This window comes from Marmota flaviventris, chromosome 13 (assembly GCF_047511675.1).
Source record: "Marmota flaviventris isolate mMarFla1 chromosome 13, mMarFla1.hap1, whole genome shotgun sequence".
NCBI lineage: Eukaryota > Metazoa > Chordata > Mammalia > Rodentia > Sciuridae > Marmota > Marmota flaviventris.
In genome coordinates this window covers 97,367,495-97,394,943 of record NC_092510.1, presented here as the reverse complement: position 1 = coordinate 97,394,943, position 27,449 = coordinate 97,367,495, and the positions used below count along the sequence as shown (strand labels likewise).

Here is a 27,449-nt window from a genome sequence, read left to right as displayed (position 1 = left end):
CGGCCCACCGTGCCTGGCCCACAGCACCCCGCACCCATCAGGCACGGAAGCTAAGGAAGGAGGCGGTCACAGGGCAACATGGATACTTACTAGGTGACAGGGCCCCAGAAATGGCCCGTGCGTATTCTGACAGACAGACAAAGGAGGAAGCAGAGGAGAGAGGAGAAACACACATATAAGTGCTCTGAGCAGCCGTCAGCGCGGCAAGCACACACCCACAGCGCGACGGCCAGCACGACGCAGCACGAGCCCCCCAGCGACAGGCCCCAGGAGCACGAGGAACGAGGGCTGCTCCTGTGGCCCAGCTTTCAGCCCCAGGAGTTGGGAAAGAGCCAGGAGAAGCGAGGTCCCGGGCTACGTCCTCTGGCTTCCCAGAGCCTCTGCCCGCCAGGGAGCTCTTTCGAAGCAGCCTGAAGTCTCCCCAGGTCAAGTCTCCCCAGGTCAAGGCCACTCAAGCCCCATCTCCTCCAGCCCGGGCAGAGAACATGTTCAAGGGACGCCTTTCACAACTTGAAATTCCCCCCAACTAGTCTTTGAGCTTCATGGTCACGATGAATGGGGGAAATTCCAGGTGATCCGTGATTCTCAAAGGGGAGCTGCCTGGGCGGGCCACTCAGCCATCCTCTGCAACCGCGAGCCAAGCTCTCTGGACAGTGCACAGCCCCGCGGCTGCCTAAGCCAATCAGAGGCTGCCAGGCACTCACCTCTTGAGAATCTTTTCTGCCTGCTGCTCGGAGATCTTGACTCCCAGGTCCCTCAGGGACTGCATGATCTCCTGTGCATCGATTCGTCCTGTAACGACAAGGGCCATGGGCACAGGCTGGTCAGGTGGTGGGGTCAGGGCTGGCCAGCTGGGATTTGCAAGTCAAGCTCACCATCATTTTTCTTGTCCAAACTTTTGAACACTAGCCTCAGTTTCTTCTCATGGTCTTGGAGGTAATGGACGAACTCTTCAAAGTCCAGCTGCCCATCCAGGTCTTTGTCACCAGCTTGCACAATTTTCTAGAAGACAAAAGTAAGATTTTTTATTTTAGCTCATGCTCCAGCCTTTCCTTGGCTCATGGGGCCCTTCCCCAGGAAGTGATTCCACTCATCTAAACCAACGTCACCCCTGAGACCCAAGATGCCTTTGTCTACCTCCATAGCCACCACAGCAATTTACTCATACGCCAGAGCCACCACTTAGATCCCTAGGGGCTCATCTTGCTAGCCTGAGGAGCAAAGAGCCCCCAGGAGGAATCCTTCAGATAGAGGCCAACGGGCCAGCCTGGGGTCTGTTCCTCCCAAGAATTCTTGAGACAAGCCTGTCACACAGCCTGGGTCAGCTGCTTGGCTCCCCTACAGCTTGGCCCTAGTACCAGGCCTCAGCCCTGAGTTCCCTGCCAACAGGTGGCTGGCTCTGGAATCCAAATTCCCTCAGGAACTCTGAGGCTTTGCTCTTTTTACCTGCCCCTCCCTCTCCACCAGTGGCATTGGCCCAAGAACAATTTGGTGGCCAGGGTGAAGGTACGGAGCAATGCCCGCTCGGCAGAAACACTGCCAGGGACACTCTGGAGGTGGCAGAAGACACAGGAACCAAAAAAGGGTGACTATTCTTGGGCATGGGCTCTTGATGGCACTGCCAGTCCCTGGTTTCAGGGACATCAGATGATATAACCAACCCCAGCTCTCCTAACCAGGCGCTGAAAACCAGACTAGCTCTAATAATTGTTTAGTGGCCCGAGAGGCCTTTAAGAGACCCTGTTCCTTGGCTGTGAGGTTCCAAGACTCTGCACCTGTCTCTGTGCTGGATGTTCAACAACTGGAATTTCTCCACAAAAAAAGCAATCCTTTCCTGGAGCTTCCCGCTGCCACTAAATTGCTAAATGCTACTGAAGCCTCTCCAACAGCTCTCGGAGGCTGGGTCTATCATTCCCCCATGTTACAGAACAGGAGTTCAGAGAGGCAAAGCATTTACTTGAGTCACACAGCCAGGGACATGATGGGCAGATTCAAGCTGGGCCTGTTGGGCTTCTGAGCCACCTCCCTACAGGTTAATGTCAAGAAGGTGGAGGCAAACTTGAGTCACTCCAACTCAGCAACACCCAGAATGTAAACTAATAATCTCTTGAGAACAGTTATGTCTCCCTGTGTCCCTGATTCTCCCAAAGAGAAATCCATCATTCTCCATAAATCAACACAGGTCTCGAGTCTTTTGAGTCTGCTGGGGTCTAGGAATCGGTAGACCACTGGTTAGCCTGTGCTCTCACAGAGTGCCATCATGGTCTCCCTCTCAGATGTCCTGAGCCCCTGATGGGTGTGAGGCCTGGGCACATACCCTGTGACTGATGTGATCGCTAGAGCAGTGCATGCAGCACAGCTGGAAAGTGGGGCAGCCGTAGGTGGGTACTTCCTCTGCCATCTGGGGTTACATTCGCTCCTGCTGACTTGGGCTCTCACACAAGAGTGACAGAAACTCTGCATGGGGCTCCAATTTCCAGCAGGAATGGGCCCATAGCCTACGTGCTATTTAAGGAGGAGCTGAACATTATGCACAGAACCTGGTCCCCAAGCTGCCTGCTACCAGAATGACCCATGCACTTCATTGGGCTGGGTGGCCTGGGATACAGACAACTCAAAACTGTGCTCATTGTAGCCAATTTAAAAACATTCTCAAAGAGCTTGCTTCTGCCTCAAAACACTGGCCTACCTTGTCTCCTTCCTAGGACACGCACCCCCCCCCCCATGCCACCAGAAGCACTGAGGGACAGCATGAGATCCGATAAAGCCCAGGAGGCAAGCGACCCCCTAGACCCTGTAGCTTAGACTCAGGCTCTCTCAGCTGCTGCCCTGCTCCTCCGGGACATCGGAGGGTCTAGAAGGCACGAAAGCTCCCTCCCCACCCCTCTGTACCCAGGGCACAGTGCTGCCAGCTCCAGCCTCACAGGGGCACGGTCAGCTCTTCTCTGTGGCAAAGTCCCCAAGTTATGAGCCTCCAAAGAGAAGCCTCTAGGCCTCTCCCCTCACGTCCTTCCTGGCCTCCACCCCCAGTCCAGAGAAGCAGTCCGCAGCAGCTGGCCAGCGCCAGCTTCTCCCCAGCTCTGTACCTCTCAGGAAGCTCCAGCTTAGCCAAAGGGACTCTACCCCAAGATTCCCACAAGGGCCTCCCTAGAATTCCAGACTTACTTGGAAGTCAAGAGAAAACCAGCCACTCCAGCCACAGCCACAAGACATCACACCTCCCACATTTCAGACATTCTTTCTGGAAGGCAGGGCAGGTGCAGTTCAGCCCACTAGCCCACTCTGGTGTCAAGGCCACTCTCCCATTCACTCAACAAAGGCCACCGCCACACAGACCTGCTTCCACTGGCGGTAGGTGGAGAACTCCTGAGAAGGAATAAAGACGCTGAGTTTGAAGATGGACTTCAGCTCAGCGGGAAGCCCCTTGGACTCAAAGTACTGGAACTCAGTCTGGGCCTCCCCGATGAGTGGCACATACAGGCACAGGCAGAGCATGCTGGCGGATGGTGCTCAGCTGCCCCTGGAGCAAGTGCTGGCAGCGTCCAGAATGGGGAATGCCGCAGCCCGGGAAACTCACACACAAGATATGCCGGTGCTTGGCTGCCATTGGCTGCTCAAGCCCTGCCCTTTTACTTAATTGAAAAAAATCCACCCACTCCAAGTCTAGCCAGCAGCCAATGAGCACAGGCCCGTGACAGTGGCATCAGGTTGCTTAAGCGCAGAGGAGCAAAGATCAGGACTGACGTCACTATTCCCTGTATTAACTCCTGGAAAGGAGGACCCTCCCCAAACAAACCTTCACCCCCTGGCTGCAAATCCTTCCCAAGAACAAATAGGCTACAGCCGGTCTTCGCGCAAGGTCCCCAAATGCGTCACTCTATGCAACATGTCCCTTCCCCTAGTAAATCATTCCCATCAAAAATCAGTGCAGGTAGAGACAGAATCAATACCTGCAGGGGCCACTGTAGCTACAGGATAGGAGACAGGTCCCCCGCCACACTGGACACAGACCCTCCTTGAGCCCGCTCATTAAACAGGGCAGGGGTGGGGCTGCCTGACTGGCCAAGCCCTGGCCTTGGGTTCTGGCTGACTTCTGCTCAGAGCGCCACCGGCCCTACACAGCCCACGGTACCCAGAGCCTGAACACTTTCCGGCCATCTGCAACATGAGCACTTAGGAACCAACCCGTGAGCCTACAGGCTTTTCCAGGGGTGCCAGGAGCACCAAGGAGCTGAAATGATGGGACCAGGAAAGGAGAATACTGCAGAGTCCAAAGATCCTGCTGAGTGACTTCCCAGGAATATCATATCCAAGGTACTACAGAACGCACGATCTCCAATGCTCATGTCCACTCAGAACTCCAGCAAGCTTGGTATGGTGGTAGCTTTCAGGCCCAGAACTTTGCTATTCAATATGCAGACCTTCTAAAACTCAGTTCCTCAGTGGTATGTCCATACTACAAGTGCTGGATCGCCAATGTGTGGTCACAGGGCATTTCCATTATCAAAGAAACTTATACCAGGCCACCCAGATTTAGAAAGACGCTTTCAGAAAGAGAAACATCTCAGGTCCTGGAAAGACCTGGTATAGAGGATGATCTCCCAGGCCAGCCTACCCTCTCCACTCTGTTCTCTCCCCGCAGATCCATGCTGCGGAGGAAGAGACCACGTCACCAGGATGAGAACGAGATTGGCCCCACCCTCGTTCCTTCTACAGTGTACCACTTCCTAATATAGACTGCATCTTCGCACGCCCGGAATGGATAAAAATGGATAGCTATCATTTGAGGATCAGCAAAACTAAAAGGACTTCCCAACTCACTGCGAAACTTTGTTAAGAACCTGGAAGAAGGGCTGGGGACATGGCTCAGTGCAGAGCACCTGCCTAGCATGTGGCAGGCCCTGGGTTCCAACTCCAGCACCACCAAAACCAAAACCAAAAGAACCTCTGGAGAGGATTCTGGAATAAGATGCTGATCTTCTGCAGAACCCTATGAAGCAGATTATAACAAAGAAAAGGATGTCCTCTTAAGACAGGCCTGACGACTGGCCTATAAAAGCAGGCCACAGACTGCACCGGGACCAATCTGATTATCCAGACAGATTCCTGCACAACCTGCACTAACGCCATGACACTCAGGTGGCCCTTCAGCTGCTCAGGGCAGAGTGTTCTGCTCTGGAGCTATTTGAACACACCTTTTATCTCTTCAGCTGGAGTCCCTGGAGGCAGAAGGCTACTGGTCTCTCTGCCGGCACTGCCTGTGCCTGGATCCCAGGAGGGGCTTCACTGGCGGCTCCTGAATGGAGGGAGCATGCTCTGAGGCCCCAGGAAACACACACAGAGCCACTCACCTCACAGACCTGTTTTTCTGGGCATCTGCAAATTGAGCTGTCAGGGCATTTTTTCCAACTGAACAACACCAGGTATTATTTATTTCAAAGGAAGCTCACATTTATAAATAAATAAAATTGGATCTTAATATGCTAGTCTTCCTTTGTTAAATTATTTATGGTCACATCTGAGTGAAGATAAGTTACACAGACCTATTGAAGTATCTCATTTTAGTGAAGACTATGTATTTCAATATAAAAGAAAAATGACTAGGGCTGGGGTTGTGGCTCAGAGGTAGAGCACTCGCCTAACGTGTAAGGCACCACATAAAAATAAAATAAAATAAAGGTATCGTGTCCACCTACAACTAAAAAATAAATGTTAAAAAAAAGAGAAATTATTAGGGCTGGGAATGTGGCGCAGTGGTAGAATGCTTGCCTAGCATGCACAAGGTACAGGGTGCTACCAAGAAAAAAAGAAGAAAGAAAAGAAAATATTGACTCAATTGACTGAATAATTAAGTTAAACTAGATATATTTGTTTCCTAATAAAGTTTATTTTTCAAATAATTTTGGTAAGCCATTGGGGTTTATGATGTACAGAATGAATCTGAGAAGATATCTGAAAACTATACTAAATAAAAGAAGAACCTGTGATTTATATTGTAAGACAATTATTAAAGTAAATCAAATTAGAACAACTGTTTTCTAGAAAAGAAGGAAAGATGGTGTCGTGGACACACCTGTAATCCCAGGGACTTGGGAGGCTCGGGCAGGAGAATCCCAAATTTGAAGCCAGCACACGCAACATGGTAAGACCCTGTCTCAATAAAAAGGCAGACGGGAAGTGGAGGCTGGAGATGTAACTGAACGGTAAAGCACCCCCGGGGTTCAATCCTCAGTACCCGCCCCCCCCAAAAAAGAATCTCCATTATAACAAAGTTTGTTACTCTTCACAAACTTATAGTTTAACAGTTTCAGGGGACCAGGAAAAAGTTTCTAAAATGTTCTGCATGTACCCCTCAATATGTCATTTTACAAGGCTAACATCAATTCTATTCCAACAGGAGTTTTCATTTTGCTATGCTGGGCTTGCACCCAGGGCCTCAAGTATGTGAGGCAAGGGCTCTACCCAGAGCCCTGCCCGCTGTCCTGGCTTATTTACTTAAATTCCATCCTACTGAATTTCACAGGTAATTCAGAATTCCATCTGCACACAAAAGCTGGGGATTCTTCCCAAATGAGCCAATGTCTAACTGCCCAGTGTCCAAGGCAATAGCTCTACCACCGGATTTGCAAACTGTGAGGCCCAAAGGGGTTCTGAGGCCATCCCCTTAGTCTCTGGGGTTGAGCAAACAGGCCTGGAAAGACGACCTGATTTGTCCAAGCCTGTTGGTGGCAGGGCTGAGGCTGGCAGACAGGACCAGGCTTCTGTTACAACATCCACTTAAAAGCATCCAAAACCGATACTGCCAAAAGAAGATTTCAGAGTTCAATTACCAGATACTGGGAGCTCAGGTAAGCAACACCTCATACTGGAAGGTGGCAGGTATATGGAAAAGGTAGAACCTGAGCAAGTCTAGCCTTAGCTAGAAACAAGGAGAAACATCTGTCTCAGCTCTGGATGCATGTGAGAGCAGTACAATGAGCAAGTTGGACGCATGTGAGAGCAGTACAAAGAAGCAGGAATGGCAGGCTGAGTCCCTCCTTCCACTGCACCTGGCTCATGGCGGCTAAGAGCGCTGCACTGCAGATAATTCTTCTCTGCTCCCTTATTCTAATTTTGTGACCCAGATCTATTTGTTTCCTCCCATAAGATGTCCATTCTTATGCCTAGGATTTTGAGGCAATGACAGCAATGCTAGGTCCCTTAGAATTTGTGGCACCTGAATTCATTTAATCTATAAAGGAGCAGTTCCTCTTATGAGCATCATTTTACCCTCGGATCTGTCAAGGCTACCTAACCAGCTTTCTTTGTCCTACCACTCAATTATGTGGCAAAACACACACGCGCGCGAGCACACACACACACACACCCGAAAACCCCAAGCCGGTACTTCTTGTAAGAGCCAGAATAGAATGAGTAAGAATAGGGCAGGCACAGGGGCTTTGGGAGTGTAGCACACTAGTCAGAAAGAACCTGCCTTCTCCTCTGCAATGACTCAGACCAATCCAGAAATATTAGTATGTGAAGGAGCCTCACTAGCATCCGGTGGCTCGAGCCCCACCCACCTGCAGGATCTTGAATCTCATTGGCTGCTACAGGGGCAGTGTCATTTGATGTTCAGGTTGCCATGACAGCCCAATATAGCTGGTTTCCAATGAAACTGCCTACACTTGGCAATTACACACAATGAACAAAATTCTCTGAGCTTCACAAGACAGCCCCTCAGGATTTGCAAGCTCGAATGCCATGCGGGCACCTCCCACTCCAGACTATAGCAGATTAACTGTAAGACAAGGATAATGGGGAAAACTAGAACGGTTCCTAAAATAAAAGCTGGTAGGAACCTGACTCACAAACAGAATTATTTACATGGGGGAAGTGAGAGCAAAACAAAGTAGTGCTACTGGACACTGAGGAGCCTGAGAACCAAACAGAACTTCTTTATAAGGTTTCCGGAACATTCTGGGGGCCTCTTCCTGAGGAGCCTCCAGGGCCTGCCTGGGAAGGGGCCCAGCAGGTCCCTTGTTCTGCATAACTGTTCCTGCTATTCAATTTACCTGCCTTCAAAGATTCTACATTACACAGATGTGTTTCTTCTCTTGCTTCAAATGAAACCAGCAGCTCCAGCTCCCTCTTGGGGCTCCCCTGACACCCACCCAATTTATGTCCCTTTTGGGGAACAGAGTCATAGAAGGTGTGGGTCCAGGAACTAGGCTGTTCAGCACACAAAGTCCTACCTGAGGCAAACCTTGCGGGAGAGCTGGCAAGGGGTGCCTGCAGGAGGCTGGGAATGGAGCCGTTTATTAAAGTCAAAAACCAGATGATTAATTGAAGTCAGCTGGCTAATCCAGGCCATAAGCCAAGCAGAGGCACAGATAAAAGTTCCTCATAAAGACGCCATTTCCAATGTTGTAAGATTGAGTGAGAGGTAGCAAATGACACCTCAGTAACACATGAAGCCTGCACATCTCGGGCATGACTGACTCTGGGAGACCCTTGACCACTGCAGAAATCCCACCTAGGTCTAGGGGTTCTCCTCATTGCCAGTGCACACACCACTGCAGGAGTCCCTCTCCAGTAAATAAATCAATAAAGCATCTATTTCTTGAATGTAGCAATTCAATTCAACAAATCTCTGGGCTATCTACAGTGCACCAAACACAATGTTAGAATCTCTTTCCCTTCTCCAATTGAGGAAGAAGAAAGATTAAAAATAACCAAAGCTCAGGAGGTAAACAAGGTCACTCCAACCACACATTTTTAATCTCTACTCCAATCCTGGGAACTCAATCAGTCTCATTAAGCACTGCTTTCTTAAGGGACAACAAGGAGTACAGGGCAAAGTTCAAGACAGACTTGGGGTTCAATTCTCATTCCTTAATGGTTTAACCCTGGGTGAACTAGTTAACCTTCCTATGCCTCGGTGTCCTCATCTAGAAAATGGGAGTGCTATCATTCACTTGGCTTTTTGTGAGGACCTGGCACTCAGTGACCCTGGGTGCCTGATCATCCAGAAAGGGACACTAGGCTCTGCACCTCTTGACTCTAGACTCTCCTGGGACCCAACCTCCTCCCTTCACTCCTCCTCCTGAATCCAAAAGTAAAATGGGTCCCACCAAAGCAAGGAGAGTGTGACCTTCCAGATGCCCATGAGACTTGTTTCCAGCTCTAGGCCACGGGTCGCACTTTTAAGGTACACTCTCTGGCCCTTTTAACTTGTTCTCTTTGCCCTGTTCAGACAAGCAAGGGCAACACACTTCAGTCTGTCCCTTACTTTCAAATGATTTTCTGAAGCCAAACTGATGAACCCTAAAGTGAATCTGTTGAATCAACCTGCCCTCCCTCCACGCCATGCGGGTGGTCGTCAAGGGGCAGGAAAGTTTTTATAGGCAGAGAGTTTGGACTGAGGGTGAGGGATTTTTCACTGCCTAATACATCTTTTTGACCCCCAATACCAAAATGACTTTTTTTAAAAAAGTTTTCTCTTTCCCACCCCCAATTTTTTCCTCCAGGAAAATGATCCCAGACAAGCCCCTAAACTAAGAGTTCTTCTCCAGGGTGGGTTACCTTAGGAAACTGCTCTGCAGGTCCAACCACCAGCAAAATGGTGGGTCTCTTTTCGGTGGCCTCAGCCCTTCCATCTTGTTTCCCAAAAAAGCTTGACATCTGGTTACCCGGAGCAGGAGCCTGGGTGCCTCTGACTTCATGATCCGTGCCCTCTCTGGAGTCCTGGCACCCAGCCCTAGGGAAAAAGCTAGACAGAAACTGCCACAGCATCTGCAGCATCCCGGCTTCCTCCAAACACCACTGATGGTGATCGTCCACTTGGAGGGATGTGACCACAATACCAAGGGTCTCTGGCTACACAGCTGCTTGGAGGCCTAGCCTGGGGAGTTCTCAGGCGGGAAGCTCTGCATGCAGGGGCTGTTTCCTGCTATTTCAAATTCACTAGCACTGCTGTCGTGCCTGGCCTGAGAAGTAGCTCACTCTAAAGGGAGCCTCCTAGGCTGCTGGCAATAAGGACAGCAGCTGGGCTTCTTCAATAAAACTCACTTCTACAGGTGGCCAGTGATCAAAGGTTTAGCTTTAAAAAAAAAAAAAAAAAAGGAGGGGGTAAGGATAAAGCAATAGCCAAACAGACCTCTCCTGGGGGCAAAAGCAACTTGGAGCTCGCAGTCATTCAGCCGCCGGCGCTCTCCCCCAGCCCCGGCCGCCCATCCAGTCTGCAACCTCACTGCAGCAGGGCCGGGCCAATCACCTCTGCCGACACTACCAAGTTCATTATCCCACCAGCACCAGCCCTCCAATCACAGGCGGCGGATTTCCTGCCTGCAGCCCGGCAAGTCCGCAGGGAGGTGCAGACGCAAGCTCCAGATGAGGTTCATCTTACAGAATCCACCCAGCCGGCTCGGCCGCTGCGGTAACTTCCCAGTCTGCTGCCGCCGCACCGCAGGATGGCGCAGGATGGTGTTCACCAAGTTCAACGTGATCAGGAGTCCTTGGCAACACTTCCTAGGACAACCAGCAACACTTCAGTTCCACTCTCCAGTTTTCTCCAACCCATGCATGCCACGATCCACACCATACCACGGCTACTTCTCCCGTCAGCCTCTAGTCCACAGCACAGAGGCAAGGACCAGGTCACAGATTAAATCTAAACACCAAAATGGGTGAATCATCACAAGTAAGGGAATTCATCTTTGGTCATTTCTTAGTTTACCAGTAGACAAATGAAGTGCATCTCTCACAGAGATGACCCTTTGATATGGGGTTCACAACCATTATTCTAAAGACAAATGTGAAACAAGTTCAGTAAACTATGTTGGGGACAGTCCAGGGGCACATCATCCTCCTGCTGCTGTGAGGGTGCCCCTAAGTACAAGCCTCTGAAGAGCAATGTAGTGCCACCTGCCAACACTCCAAAAGCCTCAACTCCAGCAACCCCACTTGCAGGAATTTATCCTGTAGGGATATCTGGGAAATCATATAAATACAGTGAGGTGTTTTTTTTTTTTTTTTAAGTAACCTTGTTTATAATAGCACATATTTGAAAACAGCTTTTCTTTTGGTGGTATTGAGGATTGATTGGATCCAGGGGCTCTCTACCTCTGAGCCACATCCTCAGCCCTTTTTATTTTGAGACAGGTTCTTGCTAAGATGCCCAGACTGGCCTTGAACTTGCCATCATCCTCCTGCCTCAGCTGGGAATACAGGTGTGCACCACTACACCCAGCACAACTTGGTTTTAAAAAGGGGAATGGTACATAATTCATGGTGCACCCATACAGAGAAGTGCTGCACAGCTGCTAAAAAGAGTACCACGATTCTTACAATATGGGCACCATTAAGGGATTCTATGAAAATAACAGGGCTCCTCAATGCTTGCTTTGAAAATGCTGGTGTCTGGGGGCTGGGGATGTGGCTCAAGCGGTAGCTCGCTCGCCTGGCATGCGTGCGGCCCGGGTTCGATCCTCAGCACCACATACAAACAAAGATGTTGTGTCCGCCGAAAAACTAAAAAAAAATAAAATATAAAAAAGAAAATGCTGGTGTCTGTATCAGCTGCCTCTCGATAAACAGAACAAACTTAGATAGGAAGCAGTTTTGTATGCTGATGGAATGTGCAGTCTTTGGATCCAAACATGATTGTGACAGTGTGACCTCATTTAAGTTACTCTAGCCCTCTGTGCCTAGCTATTCTTATACACAAAATGGGGAGAGTGACAGAACAGTTTTGTTATTTCACAGAGCTGATTAAAGACTAGACTAGCTAATACACAAAGCTCTCAGAGTACACAGAACACTCAGTAACTCATAGTTTATTGCTGAAATGAAGGACACAGTGCTGCTTTGAGTTCTCACCCACAAACATTAAGAAAAATCCCTTCTTTAGTAGGTTAGTGGCTTTTAACTGAATGGACTTCTCCATAACACGGAACTGGCTTCCAGCCAGCAGGGAGTACTAGGGACATTCACCTTTGTGCCCATAACAAGAAGCCCAGACAAAACAAGAAACAATGTCTTCAGGCCGCTGGACCACATGCAAGGAAGGACAGTGCTTCCTGAGAAATGCTCATGATAAGGCCAGCCCCAGTTTCCTGCCTGGAGTTTCTGGGCTACTGAGCAGACAGGAAGCCCAGGACAGTTAGAGTTCACGGGATAGGGAACTGAAGAGGATACAGCTGCACAGAGAGGGCTCTGGGGAGCAGCCCAGTGTCCTCCTGGGGTCACACTTGTATGAGGAAGCCGCCATTCAGATCACAGGGCTAAAGTCACTTCTGTTCCCACCAGCCAGATTAGAAAACCTCGCAGTATAGGAAGGTGCAGGAAGGCCACTCACAGGATTCTGCTTCTGTAGTGGACCAAAACCAGCTGGGCTACTCCTCCATGCTGGGACTGAGCCCCGGGGGCCCTACCACTCAGCCACATCCCCAGCCCGTTTTACTTTTTATTTTGAGACAGAGTCTCGCTAACTTTCCCAGGCTGGCCTCAAACTTGAGATCCTCCTGCTTCAGCCTCCCAAGCCCCTATTTTTGTCCCACAAATCAAAACAAGCCCTGAAAGAGTCAAATTGTTTCCAAATAACTGCACCAAGAATAAAGCTCAAGAACATTTAGAGGAATACAAAAATGTCCAGTACTCAACAAAGTCCAGTAAAAAATGAATAGGAATGCAAAGAAGCAGGAAAGTGTGACCCTTAACAAGATTAGAAATCAATCCACTGAAGCTGGCCCAGAAATGACAGGTATGGTAGGATTAGTGCAGATGTCACAGTTAATATAGCTGGGACGAGGGCTGTAGCTCAGTGGCAGAGCACGGGTGAGGCACTCGGTTCCATCCTCAGCACCACTTAAAAATAAATACAACTAAAAGTTAATATAATTGTAATTCATTATGTTCAAGAAGCTAAAAAGAGGGCTGTGGTAATGTTTGTGATAATGTTTGCCTGACGTACATGAGGTCCTAGGTTCGATCCCAACACCTTGATAGATAGATAGAAGCAGCAAATAAAGAGAAATGTTCAAGTATGTCAAACAGGCTCCGTAGATCTGAAGACTCTGGAGGAAAGCCACAGTGTCTGATGATTTTAACAGTAATGAACTTGAGGACAGCAACAGAAACTTTCCAATGAAACAGGAAAAAAAAAAAAAAAAAATGTGGGGACAGCAAAGAGACTAACACACCTGGAACTGGAGTCCTGGGAGGAGGGACTGAGGAAATATTTTAAAAAGCCAAACCCCACCCTCAGCAAATTTACTGAAAACCACAAATACATGCTTGACAAACCCCAACCACAACAAATATTAAAATAAACTAATCAGGCGCATTACAAGTAAATTTCTAAAAGCCAACAATAAAGAGGGAATCTTTAAAACAGCCAGAGCCGGGGAAAGATCCGTTATATACAGAGGAACAAAGCTAAGAAAACAGGGGCCTTCCTCAGACAGACAGCCCAGAAGTCCACACTCTGAAGACTTTTCACACATACAAAAACTGAAGGAGCCGGTCGTGGTGGCACAAGCCTGTGATCCCTTTGGCTCGGGAGGTTGAAGCAGGAAGATCTTGAGTTCAAAGCCAGCCTCAGCAACAGCAAAGTACTAAGCAACTCAGTGAGACTCTGTCTCTAAATAAAATACAAAATAGGGCTGGGGATGTGGCTCAGTGGTCGAGTTCCTTGAGTTCAATTCCCGGTAGAGCAAACAAAACAACACAACAAATAAAACAAACCAAGGGGGAGGGGGGAGCAGGGGAAGAGCACCAGAAATGGTAACCATGTGGGTGAATAAAGAGGCCTTTAGATGTGTAGGAAACCACAGGACAAGTGCACGCCTGTTACCCCAGCAACTCAGGAGCCTGGGGCAAGAAGATCAAAAGTTCAAGGCTGGGGATGGGGATATAGCTCAGTTAGAAGAGTGCTTACCTTGCATGAATGCTCAAGGCCCTGGGTTCAATCCTAGCACTACCAAAAAAAAAGTTCAAGGCCAGCCTAGGCAACTTAGACACCCTATCTCAAAATTTTAAAAGGGGACTTGGTAGCTCAGAAGTAGAGCACTGCTTGCCTAGCATTCTCAAGGCCCTGGGGTCAGTCTCCATCATTGGCACGCGCGCACACACACACACATGCGCACACATGCACACCCACAACCACAGCAAAGGCTGAGAGGAGGGAAGGGCAAGTGTGGTCATCCCTCAGTATCCCGGGGAGGGTTCCTGGATGCCAATGTCCACGGACACCTGAGTCTCATAACATCAGGACATTTGCCACATCCTCTCATGTACTTTATTTATTTGGGCACTAGGGATTGAATCTAGGGGTATTTTACCACTCACTGCGCTACACCCTCAGTCCTTTTTTATTTTTAGAGACAAGATCTTATTATGTTGCCAAGGCTGGCCTCAAACTTGTGAGTTGGTCTCTTAAATCTCTGAGATTACAGGCGTGCGACACCATGCCCAGTCTCTGTATACCTTCAGTCACTCTAGACTGCTTATGATGTCTAACAGGATGTAAGCGTATTACACAGTTGTTACACTGTGTTGTCTACAAAATAAGGACATAGGAGAAACTCTGTACATGTACAGTACAGACACTTCCCCCCCCAAATATTTCCGATCCACAGTTGGTTGAATCCACGAATGCAGAACCCTTGGGTAGAGAGGGCTGACTGTGCACCATTCAAGATGCTGAAACCATGTTCAGTGGTGTCACACCCACTGGGTAGGCTGTGGTAAACCAATGGTGTGTACTAAATCCCTAAAGCAACCATCAGAGAGAGAAGCAGTGACAAGGCCAGCTAAAAAGTCAACAGAAGAGATGAAGTGCATAAACAATGCTCAGGTGACCAACAGACAGAGAAAGGAGAAAGGGAATGAAGACCAATGGACACACAGAAAACAGTGCGGAGACTGGTTCAAGGTATAGAGGATTTTACTGATTTACTTTGAGATAGGGGTCTCACTACATTGAACAGGAATGTCTCAGACTCCTGCCTCAGCCTCCAGAGTGCTGGACTACCCGCGTGCTCACCACACCCAGCCTGCAGTAAACTTTAACAGCCCTCAGTACCCCCTGTTAATAACTGGTAGAATAAGTGGATAGAAAACCAGTAGAGACACAGAAGACTGGAATAACCTTAGCAACCAACTTGACCTGACAGCATTAACACAACAGCAGTTACACCTCTTCTCAAGTGCACTCTAAACATATTCTGGCCCATAAAACCAGTCTCAATAAATTTTGTTTCTGTTTATTTTATATTTTGTGTACTAGGGACTGAACCCAGGAGCTACATACTCAGCCCTTTTTATTTTGAGGCACGGTCTGGCCAAGTAGCTGAGGCCAGTCTTGAACTTCTGCCTCAGGTTCCTGAGTTGTTGGGATTATAGGCGTTGAGTCTTAATAAATTTAAAAGAATTCAACTCCTACAAATTATACTCTTGGACCACAGTGGAATTAAATTAGAAATCAGTGAGGGCTGGGGATGTGGCTCAAGCAGTAGTGCGCTCTCCTGGCCTGCATGTGGCCCGGGTTCGATCCTCAGCACCACATACAAACAAAGATGTTATGTCCGCCGAAATCTAAAAAAAATAAAATAAAATATTAAAATTCTAAAAAAAAAAAAGCCTTTAAAAAAAATCAGTGACAGAATGACATCTGGAAAATACCTAAATATTTGGAAACTAAACACAATTCTAAATAACTCTCATGTCAAAGAAGAAATCAAGAGAAATTAGGAAGTATTTTGAATGGTATGAAAGCACAACATACTGAAATTTGTCAAATGCAGCCAAAGAAGTCCTTATAAGGAAGAGCTACATTAGAAAACAGAGATAGTAACCTCAGCTTCCACTTTTTTTTTTTTTCCTTGCAGTACTAGGAATGGAACCCAGGGCCTCTGCCACTGACCTACATCCCCAGCCCCCTCAGTTTCTACTCTAAGCCAGAAAAGAACAAATTAATCCCAAAGTAAACAGAAGAAAGAAAATACATGAGATAAGCGACAACACCATGCTTTATTTATCCTAAAATCTTCCTTGACCAGCAATAGACAGACAGTGATAAATGGAAATATGTTCAACTGCATATTTTGCCAATGTTTATGGTTAAGACACTTCAGCCAGGCCCAGTGACACAGGCCTATACTCCCAGCTACCAGGGAGGCTGAGGCAGGAGGATCGCAAGTTTGAGGCCAGCCTGGGCAACTTACTGAGACTCTCTTTCAAAATTTAAAAGAGGGCTGGGGATATCTCAGTATAGAGTGCTCCTGGATCCCAGTACTGCAAAAACAAAACACGTTTCCTTGTGTTTTTTTTTATTTCCCCAGGGGTTAATGTAGTATATTTCTTGCACCTAAATCAGCTGTATCTAGAAGATCAGTTTCTTTTGGTTGCATGCCAATTACTCTAATGGTACAACTCTAATTACACTTAGCTTCTTGGGAATGAGGGACCACCCACACCCAGGGGCAGAGCTGGCAAGTGGAACCCTACCATGCCTGAACCTGGTTAAGCTGATGCTAATCACCTGCAGCAGTAATCCACTCCTCTGGGAGTCTAGAAAATACTTAATGGAGATGTGTTTCACAGGATTTATGATATTTTTCAGAAGAAAAAAGTTCTAATGGAATAGACCTGCAATAAGAAGTAGTCAAATGACTTTTTCCAAATCACCCAGAGCATCACACAGAAGGACAACTGCAGTCTGGAAATCCTCCCATGGGCAACTCCTACAGTAACCTCCAAGCCTCACCACCTACACCTACTACCTATCTTAGAATTATTAACGTTCAGGTAAGATATTGCCTGAGTCTAAGGGAAGACTAAATTTTTTTACCATATTGGGGATGGAACCCAGGGCCTCACACATACTAGGCAAGAGCTCTATCACTGATCTACATCCCCAGACTCTTTAATTTTTAATTTTGAGACAGGGTCTCACTTAGACCCAGGCTGGACTTTAACTTGTGATCCTCCTGCCTCAGCTTCTTGAGTGGCTGGTATTACAGGCCTGTGTCACCATGCCCATCTATGAACATTTTTAAATTGAAAAATGAAGCCAAATTTTACTTGACAGAAAGTCAGGCTGCTTTGGCTGATTTGATACTGAGGACTGGCTCTGCCAACGAGGTCACAGGAAGGTCCCGTTCCATCATTTGAATGAGTCAAACCTGCAGCTCTACGGTTTCGATCAAACCCCAAACCCAAACCAACAAACACAAATGTTTAAGGCACATGTACAAAATGTGTAAGGAGATATACCGTTTTACAAAGTCTTTTAGAGTGGTACAGGAGGCAAAAATATTTTTGAAGAATCTTTTATATATTGACATATAGTCATGATTTACTATTTCTGCGGCACAACTGTAGCAGGTGTGTTTTAGTCTCTGCTGAAATGAATCCACCAGTTAATGTAACCCACTAACTTGCAAGTTTTCAAGTCTGTGAATGTAATATTCAAATATGCTCTCAGGGCAGGGATTGTGGCTGAGTGGCAGAGCACTTGCCTACCAATGTGTGAGGCACTGGATTCGATTCTCAGCACTACATATAAATAAACAAAATAAAGTCCATTGACAACTAAAAAAATATTTTAAAAAATAATGATTTCAAAGTTAGCATAAGTGGTATATTTGTTGCACAAATTAAGTTTTCATAGGTGTTCTACATTTGGGACAATGGGACAAAATGGGCACTGAGTTCCCGTGCCTGGCCACACACGGCAGCAGGAGTTTTGGGATGTCGGTCAGGGCTATTAAACCACCTCCTACCCGTGACTCAGCCCTCAATTAGAGAATCAGGAGAAGCCAGGCTCTCACCCTACTGGCACAAATGAAAATAAGGAACCAAAGGTGACCAAACTGCAACGATGGAAAAATTGAACCCCCCAATCTATTTCCAACTTAATAAGTAAAACCAGAAAGTCTAGCTTTGGCAAAAACTAGAAAAACAATACAAAACAAAACAGAAACACTCCTGTAACTATGGAAGAGAACAAGAAGTCTACAAATGATCTCTTGGAATGTTTGTCCACACCTGGTGCAAAGCCAGTCCCCATCAAGGTACCAAGGTCAAGGTGAAGGCCTTTTTTTTTTTTTAAACAAAGATCTCTTTCTCTTCTCTAAAGCAAACTCAAAATACCCAATACTGGGCTGTGGCTGTGGCTCAATAGTAGCACATTTGTCTGGCATGTGAGACACTGGGTCGATTCGCAGCACTGCATATAAATAAATAAAATAAAGGTCTATCAACGACGATTAAAAAAATACCCAATATTAAGTGCAGGATTCTGAGACAGAAAATGTAAATTAAGTTCTGCAGAAGAAGTCTGTATAGAAATGTGGCATCATCTGTCCCTTTTCTGTTCCTATAAGCACATGATTCCCCTTCAGATGAGATATGTGCCAAGTGTAAGGAGAAAGTGGAAACACCTGAGGCCGGCATGTAAAAACCCAGCTGCCTAAAGGATCAAGATTTTCTCCAGCAAGCTGGGTGCAGTGGTGGCACCTGTAATCCCAGATATTATAAGAGACTGAGGCAGGAGGGTCCCAGGACACCCTGGGCAACTCAGCGACACCCTGTCTCAAAACAAAAAAGGGCTGGGGACGTAGCTCAGTGGTAGAGAACTTACCTAAGTGTGTGTGAAGCCCTGGGCTCAATTCCCAGCACCTCTAAAAGCAACATTACATGTTTTCAGCTTCTAAAAAGTGACTTCAGGATGGAAAACTGAGATCAGGCTGGGCATGGGGTCACACAGGTGTGGTTCCAGCCACTCTGGAGACCAAGGCAAGATCACTAAAGGTATTAGAAGCCAACCTGGGTAGCAGAGTGAGACCCCTATCTCATAGAACTAATGTGGTCTGAATCAGTGTGAACTGAACTGTCTCCCAGCTGCTTGCTCTGCATTGCTCCAACACTGTAAGGTCAAGGACAGGAAAAGGGGGAACCCATCCAGCAGCTGCCCTAGGCAGATAGACAACACAGCTGTTCAGGGTATGAGGGCAACAGGGAGAACTGTGTGTTAAGAATTACCTGTTTAGGGCTGGAGCTGGGGCTCAGTGACAGAGTGCTTGCCTAGCACATGTGAGGCACCAGGTTCAATCCTCAGCACCATATAACAATAAATAAAGATATTAACAACAATATAAAAAAAAACTCGAAATGACATGTTTAAACCAGGCCAGTGCTTCGAAACAATTCAGAAAAGAAATTTTAACTATAGAACTACTTAATTTACCTCCCTGATCCTATTTTTCCTTCTACAGGTTAGAGAGGAAGAGATTCCAACAAACAAAAGAATACACCCAAGATGTGAATGAAAACAGAAAAAAGTGAACTTTGTCTCAGTGCATAGCTACAGGGCACCACAGGCACCTTGTCCTTCTTTCTAAGGTCCCCTATGATGCCCTTATAGGACTCCAACCTCTCTGGCCTGTGAAACATGAGGACTGAGCCGGACACACTTTGACAGTGTTCCAGCACCAGCATCCTGGACTCATCCTGTGGACTCAGCTCAAAGCCACAGGCTTCAGCCAGAGCAACAGCAGGGCTTCACATGGCTGTGGGGGCCACAGGTCAATTAAGGGGGACACAGTAGCTGTCTTTGACAGTCAGGTGTGTCACATCTACAGCTGAGGGTTTAGCAGTGGCTTCCTCTTGGTGATCTAGTACCTCGGGGCTGGGTGCAGAGGGCCTGCCTTAATCCCAGGGACAAGGGAGGCAAAGGCAGGAGGATCAAAAGTCCCAGGCCCGCCTGGGCGACTCAGCGGAGACCCTGTCCCCAAAATGAAAAGGGCTGGGTGTAGCTCAGTAGTAAAGCACCCATGGGTTCCATCCCCAGTACCAAAAAAATAAAAATAAAATAATAAAGTACCCTGTGGGGTGGGGATGTGGCTTAGCCATAGAGCACTTGCCTGGAGCGCAGGAGGCCCCGGTTCCATCCCCAGCGGGCAAACAGCAAAACTGCCCTCTCCCAGATTATCTGCTTTACCCACCACTGGCATTTCAATGGCTTTGGGGTTTTCTCACACGGGTCTCATCAGGGGGGACAGGGAGAAAGGCAAGGCCAGGGGCAATGGGAGGACGTCAGCTGCCCGGTCCTTTTCCCATTGTCCCTGCAGAGCCCTGACTCACCCCCTGCTTCCTGGAAAACCAGCCAAGAATGTGAAGTTGGCAGGCAGCTCCTTCTGGTCTACCTTTGTTATTCATTTATTTAAAGGAAAATGCATCTTTCTTTTAGATTTTTTTTTTTTTTTAGTTGTGGTTGGACACAATACCTTTATTTTATTTATTTATTTTTATGTGGGGATGAGGATGGAACCCAGCGTCCTGCACATGCCAGGTGAGCACTCTACCTCTGGGCCACAACCCCAGCTCCAAGGAAAATGCATCTTTTAAAAAATTTTTCTTAGTTGTAGATGGACACAATATCTTTATTTTTATTATTTTTTTTAATGTGGTGCTGAGGATCGAACCCAGGGCCTCACACATGTGAAGCAAGCACGCTCTACCACTAGGCCACAACCCCAGCCCCAGGAAAATGCATTTTTATCATAACCTTTTTCAGGTTTTGTGCCAGATCTTTTATATCCCATATTAAGTAACAGGACCCCTGTCCTTGGAGTCATTGCTTCCTGAGCACCCTCAGGGGCCTTAATATGCTGAGCTGGATTATGCATAGATATGTCTAGGTCATAAACTGAGAAGAGCTGTGGCTAGGGGCAAGCACCTGTAGCTGTGGGAGGAGGAAGGCAGTGCAGCTCAGGACACTGGGCAGAGTCAGTCCTGGATTCTAGTTCTCTGCTGGCCTTAAACCAACCTAACCTCTGGGCCTCCCTCCCACTTCTGCAAAGAATGCTGGCTAGTGAGATAACATCCACTTGAGGCTCCCATTTTCCCAACTTCAAAGTCAACTCCATGTTTGAGGAAAGATCCTCCGTGGCTTATGCAGTAACAACAGGCTGTGAAGCCCATCTCTGTTCCAGGAAAAGTGTGGACCAGTGACATCCATATGTGTAAACAGAGTGACTCTGCTACTTTAAGGTTTTAGAGTTTCTTTCCTGTTTTCATCTCCCCAACATCCAGGCTTCCCACAGCCCATGTCCCCCTCCAAACTGCTCCAGATTGTAGATGTGAGACATGCCCTCCTGGGCACCTCATCCTGTGATCCTCACATCACTCGTGTGCCTAGACTCTGCCCTCCCTTGCCTTCCATTCTTCACTGGGAGCAGAAGGTAGGTGATTCTAACCAATTCTGGACATCTTATTCTCAAAGAACCACAGGGGAGAAAAGTTACCTGGAAATGAACACCAATGTATCAGACACTGCACTGGCTCTTTTTTTTTTTTTTAAGAGAGAGAGAGAGAGAATTTTTTTTTAATATTTTTAGTTTTCGGTGGACACACATCTTTATTTTATTTTTATGTGACGATAAGGATCGAACCCAGCACCCCGCGCATGCCAGGCGAGCGCGCTACCGCTTGAGCCACATCCCCAGCCCTCGCTCTTCGTATTTTTATTTATTTAGCAGTTTTGAGGCTTGAACCCAGGAGTGCTCTACCACTAAGATACATCCCAGCCCTTTTTATTTTTTACTTTGAGACAGGGTCTCATTAAGTCTCCCAGTCTGGCCTTGAACTTGTGATCTTCCTACCTCAGTCCAGTTGCTGGGATTATAGGTGTGCACCACTGTGCCTGGCTTCTTTATACACTTTTATTTGATCCACATAAACACCTTATAAAGTAAGTATTCATACCATCATATCACCATAATGTTTCTAATAAGAAAAGAAAGACCTTGAGGGGATGAGTCACAGCTAGGAAACCAGTAGCCAAAGGAACATTTAAACCAAGATCACGTACCATACAATCACCTCAGCTGGGCGTGGTGGTGCATGTCTGTAATCTCAGTGACTTGAGAGGCTAAGGCAGGAGGATTGCAAATTTGAGGCCAGCCTCAGCAATTTAATGAGACTCTGCCTCAAAATAAAAATAAAAAGGGAGATATAACTTGGGGCTGGGGATGTGGCTCAAGCGGTAACATGCTCGCCTGGCATGCGCAGGGCGCTGGGTTCGATCCTCAGCACCATATAAAAAATAAAATAAATATGTTGTGTCCACCAAAAAATGAAAAATAAATATTTTTTTAAAGGGGGGGGGAATATAACTCAGTGGAAAAGCACCCCTGGATTCAATCCTCAATACCCAAAAAAAAAAAAAGAATAAAAAAAGGACTAGGGGTACTGCTTGGTGATACCTAAGTATGTATTTTAGTCAGCTTTTTCGCTGTGACTAACAGATCAGACCAGAACAACTTTAAAGGAGGAAAAGTTTATTTGTGGGTTCACAGTTTCAGAGGTCTTAGTCTATAGAAGGCCGGCTCCATTCCTTGGGGCTTGAGGTGAGGCTGAACATCATGGCAGAGTGTGTGGCAAAGGGAAGCAGCTCACATGAGATAGGAAGCAAAGAGAAACTCTACTTGCCAAATACAAATATATACAATTATATTCCAGTCAAATCCTACCACTTCAGTTACCACTCAGCTAATCCCTATCCAGGGATCACTCCACCGATTGGGTTAAGACTCTCACAACCCAATCATTTCTCCTTTGAACCTTCTTACATTGTCTCACATGTGAGCTTTTGTGGGATACCTCACATCCAAACCATAATACCCTAGGTTCAATCCCCAGTGCTGAAAAAGATACAAATAAAGTATACAATTTAGTGGTTTTCAGTATCTTCACAGATATGTGCAACCATCACCATGGCAAACTTGGGAACATTATCATCACCTCAAAAATAATTCCCACAGTAAGCCAGGCACAGTGGCACACGCCTATAATCCCAGCCACTCAGGAGGCTGAGGTAGGAGGGGATCGCAAGTTCAAAGGCAGCCTCAGCAATTTAGAGGCCCTAAGCAACTTAGCAAGACCTGGTCTCAAAAGTAAAAAATAAATAAAAAAGGGATGGGATCCTTTCCTGTGTCAAGAGTCAAACAGATCATTAGAAGATTAAAATTGTGGATAGCTGACTTGATCTAATATAGTAATGTGTCCCACTGGTGACAGCTAAATAAAAATCAATAAATTTTTTAACCACAAAAAAAAAAAAAAGGGGGGGGGGGAGGGGCTGGGGATGTGGCTCAAGCGGTAGCGCGCTCGCCTGGCATGCATGCAGCCCGGGTTCGATCCTCAGCACCACATACAAATAAAAAAAAAAGATGTTGTAAAAAAAAAAAAAAAGATGTTGTGTCCGCCGAAAACTAAAAAATAAATATTAAAAAATTCTCTCTCTCTCTCTTAAAAAAAAGGGGGGGGGGATGGGGATGTGGCATAGTGGTAAAGCACCCCTGGGTTCAATCCCTTGTACAAAAAAAAAAAAAAAAAAAATGCCCCACAGCCCTTGCTTATCACCTTACTATCTCTCCATGTCCCTTTACAGCTGCCCATTCTGGACTTTCACATGGATGGATCATAAAATTCAACCTCTTTTGTTGACTGGCTTCCTTTGCCCAGCCAAGTCCTCGCAAAGTGTGTACTACTAAATCCCAGGGTTCATTACCTCAGCCCAGGGAGCCACAAAAGGTATGGACAGGGTGTCCCGTCAAGTGTGCATGACGCCACCTGTTTTTACAGGGGATTATAGAAAAATGCAGGTTTTCAGATTCTTATAGACTCTTAGATCCCTCTAACGTGTTGGCCCTAGCGGTACTCTCAGGACTCATGAGCAGCAGACACAGTATTTCAGATAAAGAACCAATAGTGACTCTGGTAAGGCTGACCGTCCCTGAAGGATGACACAGAGGGACGATTTCACTTGGGGTGGAAGGCTGGATGGTGGGGAGGACTACAGGGACTAAATCAATCCCCAGCTTCTAATAAGAAGTGGTTAAAAATAAAGTCTGTGCAGACACAGTGCCATGAGACTAGTGCTACATAAAAACTGCTTTGTTCGCTGATTCCATCCCACGTATTTAGATGGATCAGAAATGAATACCAGCAAAATATGCCTGCCTCATTCCCCTGTGATTTCTGTGAGACTTGACAGTTAATGACTCTTAACATCAAAGGAATTTCTCTGGCTAAAGCTTCAGACTGAAAGGACTCTGGTATATTCTTACTATTACTTGGTTTTAGGGTCAAGGTACCTGACTCCATGTTTCCAAACATCAATTTTTTTTTTTCCCTCAGTGCTAGAGAGTGAGCCCAGGGGTGCTCTACCTCTCAGCTATATCCCCAGCCCTTTCTAATATATTTATTTAGGTACCAGGGACTGAACCCAGGGGTTCTTAACCTCTGAGCCACATCCCCAGCCCTTTTTTGAGACATGGCTTCACTAGGTTGCTGAGGCTGGTTTTAAACTGGCAATCCTCCTTCCTCAGCCTTCAGAGCCTCTGGGATTATAGGCCTGTGCCACTGTGCCTGGCTCTAATTTTTATTTTGAGATACAGTCTCATTAAATTGCCAAGGCTGCCCTCATACCTGGGATCCTCCTGCCTCAACCTCCTAAGTAGCTGGGATTACAGGTGTGGGACAATATGCCCGATTTCATTTTAAAAATCATCTTCTAGTTGACTCTATAAATCATGACTTCGAGCCAGGAACCGATTTTGCAACAATATAAAACAAACAATTTAACAAAGGAGCTCAATCCAATCTGCAAACTGCATTGTTCTCTTCTAATGGGCCACTACACTATTGGGAATGTTGCCTACCCTTTTCCATGAAAAAGGCTCTTTTTCTTCTGTAGACCATCTTATCTGAGTCTGCCTATTTGGGGTAAATATCCTTACCACAAATGGCCAGACATGAAAAAATTAGAGTTCAACTGTCTGATGAAGCAACACTAGGTGGCCATTAACGATCTTCCCTTCTATTATCTCAAGGCAGAGGGCTGCCTCATGTGCACACTTCTGGGGTCAAGGAGAGAAACAGGGAAGGGTGGGTTATCATTCTGTGATAGGGGAAGCATTGGCATTCCTGAAACTTATACTTTGGAACAAAAGCTATGGTTCTAAATAGCTTTCTTAGGCTTAGGGTGAAGTGTTTAGGCAAAAAGAAACAACTGGTAGTTAAAGGAGAGAGAAGCTGCAATCAGAAGGTTCCATTGCCTTCTCTGGTCTAATTCCCTCCTGGCCAAATGATTTTTGAGGTTCTTTCACTATCTTTTTTGTTTTGTTTTGTGGCCCTGGTGATTGAACCCAGGGGCGCTCTACCACTGAGCTACATCCCCCACAGCCTTTTTTATTTTTATTTTGAGACAGGATCAAAGATGCAGAAGCTGGCCTTGAATGTGTAATCCTCTTGCTTCAGCCTCCTGAGTCGCTGGGACTATAGGCATTTGACTGAGCCCAACATCATCATCTCTTTGAATGGCTGTTCTTTCCCTTGTCAAATAGGGTAGAATCATTTTACTGCCTTACTGTGGGGCTTGGACTAGATGGCTAGATGGCGTGCATGCAAGTCTCTAGGTCAGCAACTCACCACAGCATCGTCTAGAATGTTCACCTATGTTAAACACCAGCCCCCTGTAGAGCCCCAAGCCTCAGCTAGGGAGACAACTGTTTACATGTAACACTGCTTCCTTTCTTCCTCTAATTGGCTGAGTTCTAACCTATGTTTAAAATTTGTTTTAAGACAAAGATTTTGTTTGGTCACATGAAAATGCCCAAAATAGTCAATGCTATAATTAGCCCCAGCAGAGTCTCATTTCCAAAGTCACTACTCTTGTCGTCATCCTTTTTCTTTCTTTAATAAACCGCCCCCCGCTTTTTTTTGGTCCCAGGACAGGCTTCTTTCTTACATGCCCTTTACAAAGAAAATTTCCCTGGCTGGCTGCCATGAGAGTCTCCGCCCCACTTCCATTTTAAGTCATTTTTCTCTGTCCCAGCCTCTTCTGCGAGGAAGGCAGACCAAAAACTTGCTGTTTATTTTTAAAGAAAACTTGACCCCAGGCTGTTATAAGCTAGCAGGAGGCTTTGTGGAATCACATGGCCTGGGTTCATTCATCTATCACCCACTGATAAGCACTCAGCCAGGACTCTTGTACACGCCCTGTATCTCAGACTGGCCTCACTTGGGTCATAGGAAGCAGCTTCCAATGTGTAGTTTTTCCAACACCTGTTCGCATGGCAAAGACCCCTTTTTTGGGCTGGGGTTGTGGCTCAGTGGTAGAGCACTCACCTAGCACGTGAGAGGCCCTGGGTTCGATCCTCAGCACCGCATAAAAATAAATAAATAAAATAAAGGTATTGTGCCCAACTACAACTAAAAAATAAATTTTTTTTTTTTTTTAAAAGACTCCCCCCTTTTTTTTTGGTTGTCAATGAATCTTTATTTTACTCATTTATATGTTGTGCTGAGAATCGAACTCAGTGCCTCACACATGCTAGGCAAGCGCTCTACCACTGAGCTACAACCCCAGCCCAACAAAGGGCCTCCAGATTCTTTCACTCCTTCCAGTTGGGCAAAACTGTAGCAATGCCTTTTCTGTAGGCTGCTATTACTAATGACATTTTAACAGGAAGTGGCACAGGGGTACATGAGGCAGGGTGTCTTCCTTTTCCCCAGTTATTTACAAAAAGGCAGATATTTTTCCCTAATACACAAAAACATTTTCCATGGGACTACCTTGTGCTCCTTTACAGGTAATAAACTAATAAAATGCATCATTTCTAATCTCTTTCTTAAAGCTATATAACAATTTAGCTTATTCAAAAACCAAAAGAGGGGATGAGTTGTGGCTCAGTGGTAGAGCACTTGCCTAGCACATGTGAGGTCCTGGGTTCGATCCTCAGCACCACATATAAATAAATAAATTAAGTAAAGGTATTGTGTCCAATACCAACTAAAAAAATATTAAAAAAAAAAAAAAAAAGAGTTGTAGAAATCGAATCCATACTTAACCTCTCAAAAGAATAAAAAAGGCATGGTGTCACTTCCTGTAATCCCAGCTACTGGGGTTAGTGAGGGCAGAAGGATTCCAAGTTCACAGCCAGGCTCATCAATTTAGTAAGACTCTTGTCTCAAAATAAAAAATAAAAAGGCTGGGAATGTATCTCAGTGGTAGAGAATCCCTGGGTTCAATCTTCAACACCACAAAAGAATAAAAATAAGACAGAAGTAGTATTTCATAGCATGATCAAGGCCCTGGATTTCATCCCAGCACCAAATAAAGTTTTGTATCAGAGAACTTAGATCAAAGACTTAACTTAAGAGTCAAAGATTTTGGAATCAGGATGACCCAAAGGGCTAAGTTCCCTTTGATTAATCAAAAAGGTTTTCTTTTAGACTGGGAAGAATGATCACTTTTTCCTTATTTGCCCTTAGGCAAATTCACTTCCAAAGATATGCATCAGGATCAATATCAGATGTGCCATGAATTGCCAGAACATTGTGATTCCTGTTGAGCCACCAAGCTTGATGTAAACACTGGATACACTCCTGCAGCCAGA

At 46.3% G+C, this 27,449-nt stretch overlaps 1 protein-coding gene and 1 non-coding gene across 4 annotated transcripts in view; one reads left to right on the top strand and one right to left on the bottom strand.

The window, feature by feature from the left end:
• The window catches only part of Slc25a25 (solute carrier family 25 member 25), a 35,531-nt gene that overhangs the window by 6,426 nt on the left and 1,656 nt on the right, over positions 1-27,449 (bottom strand). The window contains exons 2-4 of one of the 3 annotated variants that reach the window (XM_027943764.2): positions 9,565-10,509; positions 876-1,002; positions 705-792 (exon numbers count right to left, since the gene is read on the bottom strand). In XM_027943764.2, the coding sequence (XP_027799565.1) occupies positions 705-792; positions 876-1,002; positions 9,565-9,783 (434 nt within the window). In that variant the 5' untranslated portion in view covers positions 9,784-10,509. Of the gene's footprint in view, positions 1-704; positions 793-875; positions 1,003-3,336; positions 3,496-9,564; positions 10,510-27,449 lie in introns of those variants that run through there. The other 2 variants (XM_071600997.1, XM_027943761.2) reach the window with 2 other exon arrangements.
• Positions 26,148-26,220, top strand: Trnaa-agc (transfer RNA alanine (anticodon AGC)). Its single transcript has one exon. It is a non-coding gene; the product is annotated as a tRNA-Ala (tRNA).